Genomic DNA, 21,546 nt, shown 5'->3' on the forward strand with positions numbered 1-21,546 from the left:
TTCTGTAAGGCTAAAGATTGAAACCTAAAAACTCCACTTCTCAGTCCTCTATTTAACATCGGTTAATAAGCACCCACACTTGGATTTTGTTTAGTGGTGAAAGTTATTAAATGGGCAATCTAGTGCCCTCATAGCTTCCTTCTTTGCTCATGTCTACTTCTGGCTCTCATAGTCGAGCTCCCTTTTTCTTCTTTCACTTGGGTGTCACAACAGGATTTCCTCTGGTCTAACCACATGGGCAAGACCTCTTGTCTGTACTTTTACTGCTTGCTAACTGGTAATTTCAGAGGGCTCCGCCATTTTAAGCTAACTCCGACCATCTTTGTGCACTCTGGGCTTTAGCTTGGCGAGAGCCTTTGGGATCTATAGCATTACTTGGCCCATGATACCCAAGCCCTAGGTACGGAGACTTGGGATTCTGGAAGGGCTGGCTGTCAGCTGATTGCTATCTCCAGAATAAAAGTCGAGGTGGTTCCATAAGAAAACTCATGAGAAAAATCATCCAACTTTTCAGCAAACAATTTAAAAGTATATCTGTCAATTCAACAAGCATTTATTCTTATTAATAATAAAAGAGCCAGTATTTATATAGTGCTTTCAGGTTTGCAAACTGCTTTACAAATATTATCTCATTTGATCCTTACAACCCTGGGAAGTGTAGGTGCCGTTATTATACTTATTTTACAGATGAAGAAACTGAGGCAGACAAAGGTTAAGTGACTTGCTCAGGGTCACATAGCTGTATAGTGCTTTAAGGCTTGCAAACTGCTTTATAAATATCTCATTTGATCCTTACAACCCTGGGAAGTAGGTGCCGTTATTATACTTATTTTACAGATGAAGAAACTGAGGCAGACAAAGGTTAAGTGACTTGCTCAGGGTCACATAGCTGTATAGTGCCTCTATTGTGCTAGGCATATAACAACAAAAATGGAACTGTCCGTGCCCTCAGGGAGCTTACATTGTACTGGGAGAGAACAACATACTAAATCCAAAATATATATGAAATTAGGAGAAAGGAGGATGTCTTAACGGAAAGCCTTTTCTTCAGGCTAGCGAGGGATCTCCATGACTTTTCCTATTATTGCTGTCTTCTTCTTTTATTACCTTGTTCCTGTAAGCGAATTCTCTTTCCCTTGGCTCATTGACTCTGCTCTTAGCTTAAACTCCGGCAAGCCTCTTCACCAAGGCTCACTCCTGGGCTCTTAACCTGGAGCTAAAGCCCCCATAGGTATTGAGTGTCTTGCAGAATGCCCAAGGGGTGGTCTCTGGGAAGCCAGAGCAGGTCAGTTCTTCTGGATGCTTTTGAGAAGCATCATCTGGGCTTGAGTAGTTCTTTATCTGTACCTGAATTCTGCACCCTTCCTTTGCCCCATCACGTGGTGAGAGGATTGGAGACCAGCTGCTGTACCCAAAGTTTGGCTTAGAAAGAACTGAGGATGTTTAGCCTGGGAAAGAGAAGACAGCGGGGCGGGAAAAGCTGTCCTCAAGTATTTGAATGACTGTCATATGGAAAAGGGATGGAATTTGTTCTCCTTGGCCTCAGGTGGCTAAACTGGGAGTAGAGGGCGGAGTCACCAAGAGGCAGATTTAGATCTGATGGCCAGAGAAAATTGCTAATGATGACAGCTGCCATGAGAAGTAGCAAGTTCTCTGACTCTGGAGGTCCTCAGGCAAAGGCTGGGGGGAGGGGCTGTTTGTCAGTGTATAAAAGGGATTCTGTTCACCTGTAAGTTGGACCAGATGTGACTCCTTTTGTACCAATGCAGAGGCTTTCTAGGCAATTGCTGCTTTCCTCCTGGATTCAGGGTTCTCCACTCTAAGACTGTAAGCCCCTTGAAAGCAGAAACTAGTTTTGGTTTGGGTTTTCTCATCTTTGTTTTTGTTTTTGTTTTTAAGGAAATACTAGTATAAATGCTTTGCACAGATTAGATGCTCAGTAAATGTTGGTTGAATTGAATACATTCACACCTGAGAAACTGTGCCCTTTGGGTTTTCTACCTTTCATGGATCCACATTTCTCTTAAACTCAGTCTGTAGCTCTTCCTGGAGCATCATAGGAAAGACTTAGTAGGATTTGGAGCTGGAAAGGACCTTAGAGATGATCAACCCCTTCATTGTTCAGGAGAGGAAACTGAGGCACAGAGAGGTCTTACATTTGCCCAAGGTCTTACAAATATGAAATAGAGCAGGGATTCTGTTCCAGGTCCTTGTCCTCTGAGCCCCATGCTCTTTTCACTAGGATGGGCAGCTTTTCATCCCATAACCTTATTAGCTAAAAGTATGTTAGAGAAATTCCCATCTGAATTGTATCTAACAGGGAACTATGGTAGCTCCTTCCAGGAATCTGGTGCCACTTTCTGAGATTTCCTCAACTCCCTTGTGTCTGCCAAATTCAGAGGCAGGGAAGCTAATTCTGGCCCTACGCATGTAGGGCCCTCCACGACTATTTCCAGTTCTTTGAGTCAGTGGGACTCAAAGATGTTGGGTGAAATCCTCCCTGACCTACCTAAGTTTGGAGAAGAGATGCTACTGCTGCTGACGTAAGGCTCTCCCCCGATGCTGCTCAGTGAGTAACCAAGGCAAAATCAGCCTGGATTTAAGCCTCCTGAAACACTGGCACGGTCCCTTTTCCCCTCTGCCCCGTGACAGTTTATACGATGTCATTGACACTGTGACTCCTTCCTGGCATGTGTTGAGGCTATTCCGTGCCAAAAGATCGACATATTTCTCTAAGCAGCAGTCGTGGGGGTGGAGAATGTTTTGGTCTTCAGAAAGAAAAAATGGCAATAACGTTAAGTAACATTTATTACTCAAAAAATAAATAACAAGATGATCACAGGTTCACTTGGGAAACAGTGAAGACTACAGCTGGATACAGTAGATTTCCCATAAGCACAGTCAACTCCCAGTGGTCAACATGTGGATTCTCTCTAGGACCCAGAGATTATTCTACTCCCCTGTGCCACCTCACTGGTCGTAGGGCTGCTTCCCTCTGCCCACGAGGATCCTTGGTGGGAATGGATGGGGATAAGCAACTGTGGGGAACTGAGTGACAGAAGTCAGGTTTGTCAGCTCTCCGCTGTCCAGAACCTCTGGGTTAGTGCCCATACGCAAGAGTTGATTGTAAATGAACATGAGGCATGGGATCTCCCTTCCCCCCCTCCTCACCTTTGGAGATGATCCAGTGTACTGCCCACTGGAAGACTTTAGATCAGTGCTTCTTAAACTGTGGGTCACAACCCCTTATGTTTAAACCCCACAGTTTAAGAAGCGCTGAAGGGGTCTTGAGTGGAAAAAGTTTTAGAAGCCCTGCTCTAGATAGCACGTGTCAAAATTAGGTCCTGATCGGTATGAATAATGAATCCCCTGAAATGGTCACACGTATTTGAATTCATACTATTCCAAGTTACAGTGATATAAAAAATGGCAATGGGGAAATATGCAGTGAGAGTTTGAATAATGCAGCCATTTCAGGGGACTCATTTGTGCTAATAATACTGATTGTATTAACTTTCTTCTCTCTCTCTCTCTGTCTTTCTGTCTCTCTGTCTCTGTCTCTCTCTCACACACACACACACACGCATATGCACACACACACACTTTCTATATATCTCTGTCTTTGTCTATATCTTTCTGTGTCTTTATCTCTTTCTCTAGCTCTGTCTCTGTCCTCTCATTCTCATTCTTGGTCTCTGTGGGGTTCACTGGATGTCTGCCTCAGTTTCATGTGTTTTAAGGCACAACCCTGTGTAGGGCAGGGACTGTTTCTGTTTCACTCTGGGAATCCCTTAGTATGTACAGCACTGCCTATGTGGGAGTACGTAATAAATAGTATTTGATTAAAGAAAGTCCGAGGAATATAAATAGTCCAAGCCAGGAAAGCCCAGTCAGTTCCAAAGGGTTTAGTATGAACTGCTTTTTTCTATATGGCGAAGATTGATGGCATCATCTTTGGCCACAAAATGAGGAATTACATTTTTTTTTCACAATTTAAATAAACCGAAATACGTGAATCCTGTCCCGTGACTCACTTGGGTGGGATCAGTCACATTGACAAACACGGAAGCACCTTGTTGCAGGTCGAACGTTCCTCCCAAGCGAATTGACTGATGCCTACACGGTTTAGAGGGTGTGTGGGTATTTGCTGCTCGGAGGAGGACTCTCTCTGATCCGCTCGATTTCAGGCAAAGGCTGGCGATAAATGGTGCCTGACTGGAAGTTTCTCGGTTGGAACAAAAGGTGACTTGGGAATAGATATAGTAAAATCCTGAGCTTTGGACTGTCAGTTTCCCATCACTATAGGATAATGAGTCGCTCATGGTGTAATATCCTTTTTTGGCCCACTGCAGAACTGTGTAGGAAGGAGAAAACAAAGTGGTCAATTGGAATGTGTTCCATGTTTCATATTCTAATGGACAAGAAATGTAAGACCATGCAAGGCCATAGATTATTATCTTGGTGACTTCAGGAAAGCCCTCTCCCCAGTCTGGGCCTCAGTTTCCTTCTCTGTTAAAAGGGCTTGGACTAATTTATAAATTATTTATTATTATAATTATTTCATACATTATATATTATATAATAATCTATTAATAACATATATAATATAAATATAATATATTATACATATTATAAATTATTTGTATTAAAAATAAGTAGGGTAAATAAAAAAATTCCCCAACAAATTATACGCATGGCCTCATGACTCCTTAAAAGCAAATCCCCAAATCCTACCATTAGTTAACACCATGCTTCAATTTTACAACATACACCATTTGTCAGCCACAGCCCAGCAAGGCAAGAACTGATTTATTCCTCCCTAATCATGCTGATGCAAAGCAGGCCTGCCTCCCACTGAGGGGGACTAAAATTAGGAAAGGAAGTATGAAAATAAACTTGTCAAGTTCCCCTTCGGTTTTGATCTCCCCTTGTAGTGGGCGCCACCGCCTTGCAAGCTTGGTGGTATGCAAAGCCTCTGCAGTCTTGTGGCTGAGCCCAAGCACCCACCGGCGACGCCCTGCGCCATTTTCTCGACTCAGTCTGAGTGGGGTTCAAAGTGGCAGGTGTGTGCGCCAGATTTCCAATCTCAGCTCCCACAGAGAGTTCGATTGGCGGGGGTGGGGGCTTCGTGGGGAAGAACTTGAGATTATGTTGACTGAGCAGAGCTCCAGTGCACATCTAGGCGCGCACTCACGTGCACACACACACACACACACACACACACACACACACACACACCCCTTGGGGTGACAAACCAGTTTTCTCATGTCATATTGAGACCCAAGAATCTGGTGTTAGGAGGAACAGCTACTTTAGTTTGAAATTTTACAGGCCTTACAGACAAGCTCTCCCTTAAGAGATATAGAACAACCAAATCATGCCCAAATGTTGCTCGTGTGGATGTTCAATACACGATTAGGGGGCGCGTTCCTTTTCATCTAGGCCATTTGGTAATGAATAATCAACACAGAGTGGGCTGGGAAATGTTGGCTGATTTTTAACTGGACTCTGATCTCCCCTGAACCTTGGGGGTTCCTATGGGGCAGAATGACAAAGGTCCCGGGCCTAATATTCAACTCATTTAACATAAGTTCTCTCAGGGAACTACATCCGAAGACCAGGAAACATGATCTATCAAATGGTGACTCTCATTTCTTTAGAACATTCCTGCCAGGTGGAAAGTACACAGATTATTAGTCCCATTTGATGGCTGGAGAAACTGAGGCTCAGAAAGGAGAAAGTGACTTGCCCATTATCATATAGCTAGTCAGTGGCATAGTCAGATTCCTTTAAGAGATACACAGAATTCCTGAAGAAAGTTGTTAACGTTGGGGCTATCTGTTCATCTTTTGACATGAACACATTGGAATTCACTTGATGACCATGAAGAGTCCCAATCAGGCTCTCAGAGGCCTCATATCAACTTCCTAATTTTACAGAGGAGGAAACTGAGGCCCAGAGAGGGGAAAGGACTTGCCTAAGGCCCCACAGGGCAGGATTTGAATCCAGGTCCTCTGATTCCAAAGCCCCCAAGTGCTCTTTCTTTTGTGCCATGAGAAGACCCTGGCTTTTAAGCTGTTGTCCTGGCCTTTTTCTGTACCCCATCCTGGCCTTTAGAGACAGTCAAAGGTTGGCCCTCTGCTCTTGGGGCCACAATCTCAGACTGCATTTATATGGATGGGGGGGGAGCAGTGGAGATTTTGTGCTCAGTGACTTTGTTTCCATTGTTTTATCAGATATAAAGAATCCTGCAGTGCCATGTCCTGACTTAGGCCTGTGATACTAGAAGAACGTTTGTGGAAATAAAATCATTTGGAGGTGAAGAGATCAGAGCACATCATCTGTTCTTACTACGTTGGAAAATTTGACGTTATCATCTATTGATCTTTGTAAAATGATTTTACCTTTAATTTCCCTGGGGCTAGCCATAATGAGGCTGGGGTTTACTGTAGGGGGATCAAACAGATGGGAATGCGTCCCTTGAGTCCTATTTTTATAAACGTGAAGGCCAGCCTTCATTTTTCAGGCAGTAGAAGCTGGGGAGGGGGGGAGTTTAATGACAAGGAGTCTGTCCACTAGGTGTTTCCTCTGAGCTGGCCAAAGACCAATCCCTCCACCTAATGTTACACCATTTGGGAGCAGGCGATGAAAGAGGAAGACAGGGGCTTTGGTCCCATCTCTTCAGTATTTCTCCCAGTTTCCCCTTTGCTTGGGGCTCTCTTTAAAGATGATGAGAAGGAGGGGGAATGGATGGGCTTGTCAATCAGACCCCAAAGAAATAGACCCACTGTTCTGTAAAAAAAACAACTTGGCTAACCAATGTGATGACTCCAGTGGGAAATGAATTTTTAAATGCTCCGAGACTTACCAGCTGTTGATTTACTGTTGGTGTTACTTGTCAGATGAGCCATTATCGGTAGCTGCTTCTGATCCCCTGAAATTAAATAAAAGCCATGAGATGTGTCAGACACCAACATCCAACTGGCCTGAGATCTCATGTTTCAATTTTCTCATATGACTAAGTCTCCTAAGCAAATCAGAGAGGTGCGATTGCCTGGCTCACTCAGAGCAAACTCCTTGGCCTGTGCCCAAGGAGGGGGAGCCTCCATTACATTTTGCTTATTGCTGCTCATGCCCACCCCTGTCCCCCAATACCATCAACAATGGTTACAGTCTTCCTTTGAGGAATAAGTCATCAGATCAATGATTGAGAGATGGAAGGAACTCAGAGGCCGTCTAATTCAGGCTGCCCCCCCTCCCCCCACTTAAGAGATGAGGAAACTGAAGCCAAGAGAGGTGAACTGAGTTGTCCAAGGTCACACACGGTTAAGTGACACTGAACACTTAATATATTGGTTGAGGTACTTTGACCCATGTCCAGCTACCTCGGTCCTGCTGGTCAGTTCTTCCACAAGCTTAGCCTGGTTGGTCACCATTTTTCTGTTTCCTAGGTTTACAGTCTTCTCCCCTCACCTAGCCTGGGAGCTCCTAGAGGACAGAGACAATGCCCAGCATGGTACCTTGCACACAGTAGGCATTACTTTTATTGAGTTTTGTTGACTAGTGAAAGATGGGAACCATGACCCTGGGAGCTTGTGACTGGCCTGATTATCCAGTGGTATTCTGAGCATAAGGAATCTTTAGAATCTTAGAGCTGGAATTCAGTTCAGTTCAATTCACTAAGCATTTATTAAGCCCCAGTTGTGAGCCAAACATTGTGTCAAGTGTTGGGGATGCAAAGATAAAATAGTCCCTGCCCTCAAGGAGCTTCCAGTCTGCTGTGGGTGATAGAATGCATATACCCAGATAAGGAAACAATGCTATTTTTTTTTCTTTTAGTCCAGACTATTGATCTTATCAGCGTGGGGAAATCCTGGTATGGAAACTCCCTTTACTAATGTAGGTCAGCAATTGGTCTGTAGTCTTTGACTATTGCCTAGAGCAATGGAGAAGTTAAGTGACTTTCCCAGGGTCACACAATTAATCCTGTGTCCAAAACAGGACCTGACTGTGTCTTCTTGACGCTAAGGCTAGCTACCATGTTATGCTGCCTCTCAAATGCAAGTACAAAGAAATCTGAGGAGTTGGGAGAGAGGCCTAACACCTGGAGACAAACAGGAGGCCTTCCCCTAGGGCCTAGTGGCAGAGGTATGGCCATACTGGAAGCATGAATCTATCTTAAAAGGATCATCAAGCCCCTGACCGAAGGCCTCTAGTGACACATACCGCCTCCCCAGGAGGCCCATTCTATAGGACGTGGGTAATATAGGTCACAGATTGAGAGCCAGAAGGGACCTTAGAAGCCATTTAGTCCAATGTCCTCATTTCACAGATGAGGAAACTGAGGCCCCAAGAGGTGATTTGCCTAAGGTCATACAGGTTATAATAGAGCAGAAGAGGACTTGAACTCAGGTCTTCTGACTCCATAGCAATTGTTCTTTTCACTTCACTGCAATGCCCTGCTTCCTCCCCACCCCAACTAGTCCAACTGAGGCCCCGGGAGGGGAAGGGACTGCTCCAAGGCCACACAAGTACTAAACAGCTCTAATTTTTAGGAAGTTTGTCCTTCCTCCAAGCCAAAGGCCTTGTGTGGGAGGTGATGCCTGAGCTGGGCTTTGGAGGAAGCCAGGAAGCAGAGGGGATGATACTCTCTGTAACTTGCCTCTGTGTAACTTGCACCTATTTGTTCCTAGTTTGATTCTATCAACTGCACCCACCCCCACCTGAGAAAGGGTGTGATACAGCCTGGAGTGTGCTGGAGCCAGCTCAAAATGAGCTGGTTGTAAAATTTTTGTCGTGAATGTTTATGCCTTGAAATCGCTACAAATCTGGGCTTTACTGATTGTTTTGTTGATTGTCTAAGCTTAAGAAAGTGATAGAGAAAATGTGATTAAACTTCAAGTGTTGGGGTACACTTTTTTTCAGAGTCAGTTGTTAAAGATTTACCAGCACAGAGTCACAAACTACCATAGAGAGAACTAATTGTGGGGGAGGGAATTGGGGGCGGGGGAGGAGAGAGGGAAGGTCAGTCAGTGAGTCAGTAAACTATTATTAAGAACCTACTATGTGTCAGACACTGTGCTAAGTGCTGGAAGGTATTGTTCTATTGTCGATGGTGCTGGTTAGACCACATGGCTGCATTATGTCCAGTTCCATGTCCTATGAGGAACAGTATAAAGAACTAGGGGGTTGAGCCCGAAGAGGAAGTGAGTGGTGGGGAGACAACATCTGAATGGAAGGAGCTGGCTTGTTCTCTGAGGCTGAACCAGTGAGCTGTCCAGCACTGGACATTCTTCCAATAGTTATGGGTTTGAAGGCCAGTGGAGGTCACGTCCAGCCTGGCCCTGGATGTAACTGAGCAGAGGCTGCATGACTACTCGTCTTGGCCAGGATGCATTGTGGAAGGATGAACTGGATCTGGCCTGCAAAGAGCTCTTCCAGGCTTCAAATTAAGTGCTTTCCAAGTGGAGGTTAGATAGCAGGGCTCTGGGGCGTTGGCTTCAGTCCCCATAAACAAAGCTGACATGGTTCCTTGGTGAGAGAGGAGGAACTTCCCAGTCATCCAGAGGAATGAAGAGCCAGAAGGATGGAGTTCCACAGTCCATCTTGTGGCTCTAATATCTTGATCCAATTACATGAGTATCATCTCCTCTGCTTCCTGGATTCCTCCAAAGCCCAGGTCAGGCATCACCTCCCACACGAGGCCTTTCCCAATCTCCCCACTTGGCCATGTTCTTTCCCCCTTAAAATGGTATTGTATTATGAACTTTGTGTATACTTTGGATTTCCTGATCCATATGAATGTTGTGTCTCCTCGGGAGAGTAATCTCCTTGAGGGCAGGGACTGTTTTCATTTTAGCGTTCATACCTCCGCACCTAGTACTATGCCTGGCCCTGATGTATGACCTACAGACTGACCTCCTATGTATCTTTGAGTGAATCATTTCACTTTTCTGGGATTTAGTTTCCTCTTCTATAAAACGGCCAAGATCGATCTCTTAGGCCCCTTCCAGGCTCCTCTGATTCTTGAGAGGAGGGAGCTACCCCCAAGGACCAGGCCTCAGAAGGTAGTCCTTTGTTTCCAATTGGATTTGCCAGGTTCTCAATGACCCACTTCCAAACATTTGTTACACCTGCTCCTCCCCACCTCCCCAATTCCCAGCCATTGTTCCTGTCCCTTTTGAAGTGCTCCCAGGAACTCTCCCAGGCCACCTACCTTTCTGCTTCTCAAATGTCTCCTTTGTGGGGCTCTCTTCAGGCTGAAATGAGCAGAAACATCAAAGGTCACTGGGGCAGTGGGGGGCGGCACTGGTCCTGCACCAACATCGTCCCCCATCCCACCAATGGACCTCCCATTGTAGCTGTTCTCCCCTTCCTGAACCTTTCACTAATGCCCTTGGGCACCTCTGAGAGGCTGTGGGCTGGGCTTCCCTCACTGTCTCAAGAGTCCAAGGAGTAATCTAGAAGATGCCAGTTTTAAGACCTCCCCATTCCAGGAGACAATCAAGCCCAAGTACTCAGCTCAGGTACCACTTCCTCCATGAAGCATCCCTTCCTTCCCCCCCCCAAAAAGGGATCAGATAATTAAAGTCTGATCAGAGACCACCTAGACCAACTCCTTCACCTTATAAGTGAGGAAACTGAGGATGAGGAAAACAAAGTGAGTTGCTCAAGGTTGCATGTATGATCCGTGATGTAGAGCTGGGAGAGGCCTCAGAATCCAGTTAGTCCCATTCTAGATATTTTTGTATAAATAGGTCCTCTCCCCCCCCTTTTTTTTTTGGCTAGGCAATGGGGTTAAGTGACTTGCCCAGGGTCACACAGCTAGTAAGTGTCAAGTGTTTGGTCTGAGGCCAGATTTGAACTCAGGTCCTCCTGACTCCAGGGCCGGTGCTCTATCCACTGCACCACCTAGCTGCCCCACCAATTGGTCCAACCCCCTCATTTTACAGAAGAGGAAACTGAGGCCCAGGGAGGGGGAGGGACTGGTCCAAGACCACACAAGTAGTAAACAGGCAGAGCTAGGATTCAATCCCGGGCTCTCTGCCTCCAAATATAGTGGTCCTTCTCTTTCCTTGCTCAGTATTTCCTCTAGTCCTTCATCTGGAATTCTCCTCAGTTCCTATCATCGTTTGCCTTCCATCATATTTAGCCATGTACACATCCTATTCCCCTTGTTAAACTGTAAGCTTCCTGAGGGCAGGGGCCAGGTCATTTTTCATCTCTGTAGTCCTTATTGGAAGCACTGTTCCTGGTGTGTAACAAGCACTTGATAAATGTTTGTGGTCTTGGAAAAAAAGCCATGGTGTTGTTCATGCCCAGGACATTGAACTCCCTGGATCATTGACAGGTGACAATGAATGGGAGAATGGGCATTTGGGGTTCTAATGGTTGCCTGCAAATGGCCTTTTTATATGGGCCCCTGAAAAGATGGGAACCTGGGGAACCCAGGGCCGTGAGGAGTTGAGTGACTAGCCTGGGGTCCTCTGAGAAGGGTTGGGTGGGGTGTCAAGCCAGGATAGAAATGAAGGGCAGAGTCAGAGACCGAGACCCAACTTGCTTAACATAACGTCTTCTAGGAAAGCTGCCACACACCTTCTCGTAAGCAAGACTGGATGGAATCCATCATTAATAGAGTCCTATTATTTGGCTGCTTTACACAAAATGCGTTTTTAGTGGTGTAGTAGATGGTTTCATTCAGGGCTCTGTACAATCCACTCAAACTGGGACCTACATAAAGTCCTCTCCTATTTGCCTTGCCTACCTTTCCAGGCATATTTCATATAAATCCCCGTCACAAATTCTCTGTCCCAAACTGGCTGATGTCCATCTCCCACCTCCTGGCCTGGGATGCACTCTCTCCTCAGCTCCACTTGGAAAAATCCCTAACTTTTTTCAAAGGGCAGCTCAGATTAATCTTATCACCTAGGCAAGGTCTTTCCTGATCTGAGCAATTGCTAGTACTCTCTCCCTCTAGAATTTCTTGTCTTTGCATGTGCTGTCCTCTTTCCTTCCCTCCTTAGACTAGAAGCTCCCTGAGGTCAGGAGTTATTCTTGTTTTTGTATCACTAGTGCCTTATATACAATAGGTGCTTAGTAAATATTTGTCCATAGGCTCTTAGCTTTAGAGCCAGAACAACCTCAGAGGTCATCTTGTTCAATATCTTCATTTTACTAAAGAGGAAACTGAGGGGGCAGCTAGGTGGCCCAGTGGATAGAGCACCGGCCCTGAAGTCAGGCGGACCTGAGTTCAAATCAGGCCTCAGACCAAACACTTGACACTTACTAGCTGTGTGACCTTGGGCAAGTCACTTAACCCCAATTGCCTAAAAAAAATAAAAATAAAAAATGAAGAGGAAACTGAGGCCCAGAGAGGTCAAGTGACTTGCCCAAGGTCACATAGCTCGAGGCAGAATTTGAACACAGTATCTCTGACTCCAAATGGAGCCTTCTTTTCTGTCACTATGACTGTGTCCCACGGTTACTGAACTGAACTGAATTATTGATTTTTTGAATTTGCACTATTATAATTGTGTTGTAATTATGTAAAATATGGTAATTAGTTCCAGTCCAATGGAAATATGCAGTGCAAATTTGAATAATGAAATCACTTCAGGGAGAGTCATTATTTGCTCTAATTGGGAATGAGTTGTAAACTGAACCAAACTGAACTGAACTGATCTTAATTGAATTGAATTGATATGAATTGAACTGAACTGAATTGAAAAGGAATTGAATTGAGTTGCCAGAGCCTAGGCTGTAAGTTACAAAGATTAATGTGCCATCTGCCTCTTGAACTGCCTACATGTGCAGTTGAGTTTCAATTTTCTGTTTAAGCCAGAGTTTGGCACCATAAAAATGTGGTGACAGGAAAAAATACATTCAAGACCCAATAAACAAATGACTGCTTAGAATGCTTGCAAAAAAGACGGGTAGTGTAATGATTGCAGCTGAGCTACTTTTTGGGTAAGCTGGGCATAGACCTTTGGCAGACTGGAGCAGGGTGGGGGGAAGGGGGGTGCATTGCAAAAATTGTCTTTTCTGGTCCTGGGCTCCCTGCTGGGTTGAGTGGTGCTCCATTCCTTCCTCCCACCCCAATGGATTACAAAAACAACCTCTGAAACTGCTGGCCTCAGGAAGAGGCCCTGTTGAGTCCTTTCCAATGTCGCATTTTAAGTGGCTATGTTCAGTGTCCCAGGGGGTATGTTCATTATAAGCCTTCTCTGTCCCTGTGGAAAGAACTTTGTCTTCAAAAAAGGGATGCGAGGCACCAAGGAGCAGCCTAGTCTAGGAGAAAAGCCCTGAATTTGGAAACCCAGAAGACCTGGGTTTGAATCTCAGCTCGGCTTCTTACTAGCAATGTGATCTTGGGCAAGTTGCTTGCATTTCCCGAGCCTTCATTTCTCTGTAAAATGAGGCCTGGAACTGATGGTCCTAGGTGCCTTCCAGTGCTAAATCTATGAAACCTTTCTGGGTCTCAGTTTCCTTAACTATAAAATGAGGGGGTTAGACTAGATGACCCCCCAATCCCTTCCAGCTGTAAATCTATGATGCTGTAAGGTTTGCATGTGGAGGGAGGAAAGGAAGTTACTCTGCTTGCCTATGGTCAACTTCCAATTCAGCATATATTTAGGAACAACTTGGATGGCTATTTCCCACCCCCACAGCTTGAGAGCTCAGAGCCCCCTAAAGTGCAAACTTCTGAGAATTTTGTGCCATTGGGAAAACACACAGTGGCCCAGAAAATTAGCAAGCTGGCCTTGGCCAGTGCCTGGCATGAATTTGGTGCTTAATAAATGCGTGTTTATTGACCGACTGGCCAAGAAAACTGAAATGTAGTCTGGACTCATCACCCTGAGCAAAAACGCAAGATCTGGAGAACCAAAAATAAAAAAAGAAATCAGAGGATTTTCATTGGTGACTGGAGGAAAGGGCCATTGGGGAAAAGCAGATTTGGTGTTGAACCATTTCAAGTCTGTGGCTCTATGCTAGAGGTGCCCTTTGGGGCTGATACCTTGAAGTCATCAACTGAACCAAGAGTTCAGAAGGAAAATCCTGCCTGGGGTCTTTCTTACTCCTCTGCCGGGTAGCCAATTTTATTTATTTATTTTTGGCTAGGCAATGGGGTTAAGTGACTTGCCCAGGGTCACGCAGCCAGTAAGTGTTATGTGTCTGAGGCCGGATTTGAACTCAGGTCCTCCTGAATCCACGGCTGGTGCTCTATCCACTGCGCCACCTAGCTGTCCCATTTTTTAAAAATTTAAAAATTTTTTATTTTTAGGCAATTGGGGCCCAGGGTCACACAGCTAGTTAAGTGTCAAGTATTTGGTCTGAGGCCAGATTTGAACTCAGGTCCTCCCAGATAGCCAATTTTAGACGAAGCCTCAGGTAGCTGGCAGAAATTCGGGGCAGAGCATATTCCCAGTGCCAGCCTACTCTCCCTGCCAAAGGAGGGGCAACTCTTGGCAGAACCATAAGAATGCTATCTGTGTTATTCAGCAGAGGTTCTTTTGGGTTTGTTTTTGCCAAGGACTTTGCCCTCATTTATTTCAGGATTTGTAGAGTGTCCAAACTGAAGAAGACCGAAGGGTTCCTGACGCAGGGCACAGCCTCCGTTACAAGGATGCCAGGCACCAAGAAGCAATGTTGTACAAAGGAAAGAGCCTGGCCCCAAGGCCCCAGAGGACTGGGTTCAAATTCTAACTGTGTGACATTGGACAAGGCACTTGAACTCTCTGGGCCTCAGTTTCCATATCTGTCAAAATGAAGGTAACAACTTTGTAGTACCTCCCTCACAGAGTGATTGTTAAGTGAAAGAATATATTTAAGTGCTTTGCAAACCTTAAAATGTCAACCCAGGGATGAGGAGTGACGTGCCTAAAGCTAGATTGCTCGTGGGTGGTTGAGTCAAGGCTGGAAGGCCATGCTCTGACTCTCTCTTAGCCCCATAGTCCTTTCCAAGAAACCTCTGGTCCTTTCACTACCCTCAGATATTGCCTGGAACTGCTATCTCTAGTTTAAGAGTAAAGATGCTAAAATAGTGAGGAGGCTTGGAGGAGCTGAAGGTCTCTCTAATCCATTTCAATCCATTACAGTTCCATCCAGTCCAATAAGCATTGATTAAGAACCTATTGTAGGGGCAGCTAGGTGGCTGCAGTGGATAGAGCACTGGCCCTGGAGTTCAAATCTGGTCTTAGACACATAACACTCACTAGCTGTGTGACCCTGGGCAAGTCACTTAACCCCATTGCCTAGCCAAAACCAAACCAAACCAAAACAAAACAAAAAAACCAAAAAACCCAAAAAAACCAACCCCAAACAAATAAGAACCTATTGTAGACCAGGGAATGTGCTGCACAGTGATCATCCAAAGACTCTCATCAATCCCTGCCCTTAAGAGACTTCCAGTCAGATGCCTAGATTGGTGTAAAGAGCCCAGTAAGCATGAGGTTCCTGTGGGCACTAAATATAGGGGTGAAGCCTTGGAGTATATACTTAGGGTGGGAGTGGGGTAGGGGGCCAGAGACCCCCATCTGCTACACTGCAAGGACTTTTCCTGTGTAAACTATGGCCTATTAATGGCCCAAGATGGGCTTCAAGAGAGATGGCCTCATTGAAGTTTAGGGCAGAATGTGCCAGTGCCCTGCAGGAAGGGGACAAAAGGAGAGGGAGTCAGTTGAGAGAGGGAAGAGATGCTGGAATTAAGTTCATTGAAGTCCCCGAGAGAGCGTTCCTGGAGCCCCTCGGGGCAGATCGTGGACCCCAGCTGTGTCCCCACCTTCAGGGGATCCAAGCCTCTCTTGAGGTTTGACCCTTATGGACACATTCACAGACTGTCTAAATTCCAGGTGGACAGACAAGATGAAACATTTCACATTACGGATCATTGGCTCACAACATTAGGAGAAAAAGCAGTTTGCCCCGGGTCACACAAGTAGGAAGTAGCAGAGCCAGAACATAGGTCCTCTCACTCCCAAGCCAGCATTCTTTCTATTGCAAGAGCTTTGTTCAATACAAAGACTGTGGCATAGTATCCTTAAGTCAATTTAGCATCATGTCATTTCGGGGCCATCAGTGTGGTGCCACTCCTGACTTTGGAGTGAAAGGATGGGAGTTGGAATCCCGGGGCTGCCTTCTACTACCCAAGTGACCTTGGGCAAGTCATGTTACCTCCTTGGGCCTCAGTTTCCTCATCTGTAAAATGACCTGATTGGACTAGAGGGCCTTTGAGGTCCTTCCAGCTCTAAACCTTTTCGAGTGGATTAGGCAAAATCCTACCTAACGAACCACTAACCAACCTCCCTTCACCCAGCCCCCCCTACCATTCCTACTCAACTGGAGATTCTACCAGCACCACTAGACATTCATTCTTTTAGATCCCAAAGACCTTTCAATCTTTGAGAGGCCTCTCTTATTAGAGGGCAGAGCTAGACACCATAGGTGAAAGTTGCCAAGAGGCAAATTTCGGTTTGCTGTCAGGAAAAGCTTCCTCCCAGTGAGAGATGGCCCAAAATGGAACAGGCTGCTTAAGAGGTGCTGGGTGTGCCCTCCTTGGAGGTCTTTGAGCAGAGGCTGCCTGCCCTCTGGACACCCATATGTCATATTAGGGATTCCTTTGCTGATGCAGGTTGGAAGGGATCAGGGGTGGGGAACCTGCCGCCTCCAGGCCATACGTGGCCCTCTAGGTCCTCAAGTGCGGCTCTTTGACTGAATCCAAACTTCACAGAACAAATCCCCTTCATAAAAGGATTTGTTCTGTAAAACTTGGACTCAGTCAAAAGGCACCAGAAGACCTAGAAGGCCACATGTGGCCTCAAGGCCACAGGTTCCCCACTCCTAGATAGATCCCTCTGAGGTCCATTCTAGCTCTGAGAAAGTGTGCAGTCTCTGTCATCAGACAATCCCTTGGAAATCCACCAAGACAGCTAACTAGAGAGAGAAGGAAAAGCTCCAGGTCCTGGGCGAGTGGGGCTTCTGTAGGTGTCTGGGTCGATAGGGGGTGCTGACAGGAGACAGCAGTCTCCTCCTAACATGAACTTCCCTACACGGTTTTGCCTAGGGCATAGGTTGTGGGTCTCACATCTAGTCCAATGCTTCTTAAACTGTGGATTGTGACCCCATGTGGGGCCAAAGGATCCCAAGTGAAAAGAGTTTAAGAAGCCCTGAGTCCAATGGTGCCACTCCCAAATGCAATCAGAACCAGATTAGAACGTATTTAGGAAATATTTAACAAAATAAATAAAAATACAACAGAACATAGATAATGTAACTATGTGGTTTTCTAAGTCAACATGAAGCCCTGGTATGACACCAGTGATCTGGCCACCCAGGGAATCAAAGAGGCAAGTGTTAGGCTCAGAACCCAGACCTCCTACCTCCAGAATTCTGATTCTTCACAAGAAATTTCCTACATCTGTTTTGCCTTTCTTATGGCATTTTCTTTGTATTCGTTTAAAACTTAGACTATTAAGTCTGGCAGATTGGAATGAGTCCTGAATTTAGCTGGAGATCTGAGTCGGAATCCCGGCTTTGCCACATACTAGCTGTGTGGGTGAGTCAGTCAACCCTTGTTGCCCCTCAGTTTCCTCATCTGTAAAATGAGGGAGTTGGACTTGGGCACTTGTAATGGAAAGAGAAATGGCTTTGGAGTTGGAGGAGCTGAGTTACAATCCCAGTTCTGCCACTCATTAGATAGGTGACCTTGGGCAAGTCATTCAACTTCCATAAAATGAGGGATTGGCCCGGCTGGCTCCAAAGGTCTTGTTCATCTCTAGCTCTTATGACCCACATGGACAATAACATCAGTCTGATTTTGAATTTATGAGTTTATGAAAGAGTTTACCTTAAGTGGCTTCTGAAAGTGGGCTAGAATTTTCTGGCAGTTCAGGACAGTGGAGGAGTCTTTCTGATTGCATTCCTGTAGCATTCTCATGAACAAATAGCTGTCTTGTTGACGTATCTCCTTTTCTACCTGGTCGTGGAAGAGCAGAGATATGAGACCGGGGAGGCTGAAAGTATACCAGGCAATGATACTTCAGTGCTCAGGACCGTATTCCCCACCACGGTGCTTTGAAAAAAAAAAAAAAGGATTGGGGAGGGGGAGTGACACCTACGAAATTCCAAATAAGTGAGTAATGGTACCGACTATCCAACTTTGAGGGAATTGGAGGTCTCTAATTCCTCACAAACCAGAAACAAAATGTTCCAGGATAATTGGCACATCAGTGGACAGAGGTAGAAAGCACAACCTAGCTAAAAATATAATGATACCCCCAAACCACAATCACAATAATTGTTATATTACAACCACACTTTAGCATTTGGCTATTTGAAAAAGGGTTCTTTCACGCGCTTTGCTCACTTTTTAGCAGAGCTAGGGGCCTATGGGGGCAGAACATTGAATCATCTGGACTGATGTGTTGGGTGATTTTATTAAACTAACTTTCTTTCTTTCTTTTTCTTTGTTACAAAGGATAGCTCACTGGGTAGAAAAGGAAAGGGAGATAGATTAGTAAATGAAAGTAATTTAAAATAAAATATTATCAATAAAAATTTAAAAAAACTTATTGCTCTTCAATTTACTTTAGATTTTGATTCGGAAAGGACCTCAGAGGTCATCTAGTCCCAATCCCTTCATTTCACAGATGAGGAAACTGAGGCCCAGAAAGGTTAAGAGGTTTGTCTTTGGCCATCCAGCAAGGATCAGAGGCAGAATTTGAACCCAGGCCCTTTAGACTCCAAGTTCAATCCTTTCTCCACCACATCAGATACGAACAACTTTGAAACTTGATAGAAAATTTTCATCTAAAAATATTGTCATAGGTCCTCGCGATTCATATGTCTCAGGAGATTTCAGTATGTGGAATTTAAGCTATACTAGAAACCACTGAGGCATTTTAAGATGATTTCATGAATTAGTCTTTGCCAAAGACTTCATCTCCTTGCAGTCATCTTTTGGGCGATGAACTTCTTTCTTTATGCTTAGCTAGGCTGGTCCTCAGGCAACAGACAGAACGTATCATTAGGCCCGGTCACCAGGCCCAATCCTTCTCAGCTTGGTAGGACTTGCCAAAGCTTGTGTTCCACTGCCTGTGCATCTAAGGACTTAAGGGTCACCTGCACACCATGATGAGGCAGCCCAGGAGGACGCTGGCATTTTAGCTAGCTAGCTAGACATGGGTGCTAAAGGAAAGCTGTGGCTACACAGGTAGGAGGGGGATTTCACCTCCAGAACCAGTCAAGTGACCAGACACGTGTCTGACAAAGGCCAAACCCAAAGCTTCCCTGGCTCTCCTTGCTAATTGGATATTGAGCTGCCAGGACCCTGATCATTGTTTTTTAATTCCAATTAGGGATTCCGTTGTGCCTGTAAGGCTATGGCAATGGCCAGCCTCATAGTGCGGGGACAACGGGTTGACAGATGAAGAATTCAGGTGCCTAGATGTTCTACTTGCATGTTGGTAAAATCCAGATTTTTGGAAGCATCTGTACGAATAATTACATGGATCATCTTTCTTTCATCAAAATGAGAGGCATCCTCTAGAGCAGGGCTTCTTAAACTGTGGGTCCTGGTGTCACTGATGGGTTCTAAGAAGCCCTGCTCTAGACACAGCCTGTGTCGCCTGTTAGTGAGAGTGGGAGCTATTTGTGTAGAAACAAAATGCATCTTCCCGGTTATAATTTCTTAAGAATTCAAATTGACCTGCTCTGTTACCCAACTACTCTATGTTTCTGAACCTAAGTAGTGAACTTCATGGACCAACCTAAGATGGGCAATGTGGCATAGTGGGGAGAATGCTGGCTTTTGAAATCAGGAGGCCTTAGAGCTCTGTGAATCCCAATTTCACCATCTATAAAGTGGGGATAATCATCCTGGCACTGAGATGAAGTTTAACTTACAGTGGTCCTATAGTTAGGAACATCTGAGTTCAAGCCCTCCTTATGACACATACTACCTGTGTGGCCATAGGCAAGTTATTTGGGTTTTCAGAGTGCCCCAAGTAACTCTCTTAAGACTGTAAATTTCAGAATAGTTGTTAATATGCAGCAGGGCACAACCTTCCACGTAAACTATTCCCGATCTAGATGAAATTACAAGCGGAGGCAAAAAAAAAAATCCTGACATTACTTACCTACCATGATTATTGGAAGGAAAGTTCTTTGTAAAACTTGGTTGTGCTATGGAAATATAAGCTATTTTTCAGAGGAAAGAAAATAAATTTGCTTCCTTATCACAAATGATTCCACAAAGAATACCTTTTAATTAGTGACAGAATATTCTTGTCCTCTTGTGTCTGTGCTAATTGAATATGGGATGAAATATTCAGTTGACATGAGCTTATCCATTGCTAACGAGCTGTTCTATTGTAAATTTCAATTAAAAAATTCAAAAGTGACTTTTTATCACACGAAACTTTCTGAAAGAACAGGAATCTGAAGGACAAGAAATCCTTGATGAGGTAGCCGAATGTGTAGGAAAAGAATATTATCTCCCTCCGACTTCCAGTCTTTCACCTCATTTGAGTAGAGTTTCAAGCCAAACGTTAAAAACTCAAAATGTCAAGCCAAGAAAAACAAACAGCCCAATTTCATCAAGCCTTGCAGTTGATCTTACCTCGTCCAGCCTCCTATGAAGGTAGACCCCAAAAAACGCCGTCCCAATAGTCTGCACAATAACAAAAAGAGTAAGTAAAAACATAACGATTTTCACGGTGGCCGCAGAGCCGGTATTCCCAGCCGGGGGAGCAGGCGGGCTGTATGGTTCATTCATGCTTCAGTTGAGTTGAAATGACTTCTGACAGAGGAGCTTGCAGAAGCAGCATTAGAAGGCTGGTGTACTTGCTACCCTACTCAGGATTAGTTAAGAGCACACAATCATGTCAGCCCACACTTCCTGGAAAATGTGCTTCGTGGTGTTCTCTCCCAGTAAAAAAAGTTACGTAAAGGGTTGGTTTTTTTTTTTAATTGCACCCATATCGTTCACTTCCAGGCTTTCCCCCTTTGGGTGGCAAAGAAGAGACGAGTTGCTTCTTCCATCTATTCATTCGTGCCTTGAAACGTTCAAAACTTTAGTAGCCGATGGCAGTATTTTCCTATGGCAAGGCTCAATTGGGCTTGGTTTGCCAGTTTCAAGGAAAATGACAAACACTGACTAGCTTCAATTTCGGTCTTACTAATGTGTCTCCAGTTTATGGAAAAGAAAATAGGTCTAGGAAAAAAAAAAGGTTGGATTGATTTGACTATCGAGAATGGCCAGTTCCTCAAACACAATCAAGGCTGGGTAGGCCACGGCTGTCCATTCCAAAGCAAGGCTGAAGACTAGCAATTCTCAGATTCATTTCGGTTTTGTACAGTTCAACGCCACTACCACGCCCCCCCCCCAACCCCATCCATAGGCCAAGAGAAAGAGGAGCTTGAGGTAGTCATCCAAGGGGATTAGACCCAAACTTTGTGATCAAGGAGAAAGAAGAAATTTTAGTCTGACTTAGCTGAACTCAGTATTCACCAGGAGCAAATCCATGAAATAATGACTTCTCCACCTTTCCA

At 45.0% G+C, this 21,546-nt stretch overlaps 1 protein-coding gene across 1 annotated transcript; it reads right to left on the bottom strand.

Annotated features, from left to right (window-relative positions):
* Nucleotides 1-2,790: 2,790 nt before the first annotated feature.
* CD40LG (CD40 ligand) lies at nucleotides 2,791-20,880 on the bottom strand. The gene is made up of 5 exons (XM_020971763.2): nucleotides 20,615-20,880; nucleotides 17,843-17,971; nucleotides 10,217-10,259; nucleotides 6,869-6,934; nucleotides 2,791-4,354 (listed from the first exon to the last, which is right to left on the bottom strand). Exons 1-5 carry the CDS (start codon nucleotides 20,768-20,770, stop codon nucleotides 3,987-3,989), a joined length of 762 nt encoding a protein of 253 aa, XP_020827422.1. The 5' UTR covers nucleotides 20,771-20,880; the 3' UTR covers nucleotides 2,791-3,986.
* Nucleotides 20,881-21,546: the final 666 nt, after the last annotated feature.

Source organism: Phascolarctos cinereus, unplaced genomic scaffold (assembly GCF_003287225.1).
Source record: "Phascolarctos cinereus isolate Bilbo 61053 unplaced genomic scaffold, phaCin_HiC Scaffold_8;HRSCAF=390, whole genome shotgun sequence".
NCBI lineage: Eukaryota > Metazoa > Chordata > Mammalia > Diprotodontia > Phascolarctidae > Phascolarctos > Phascolarctos cinereus.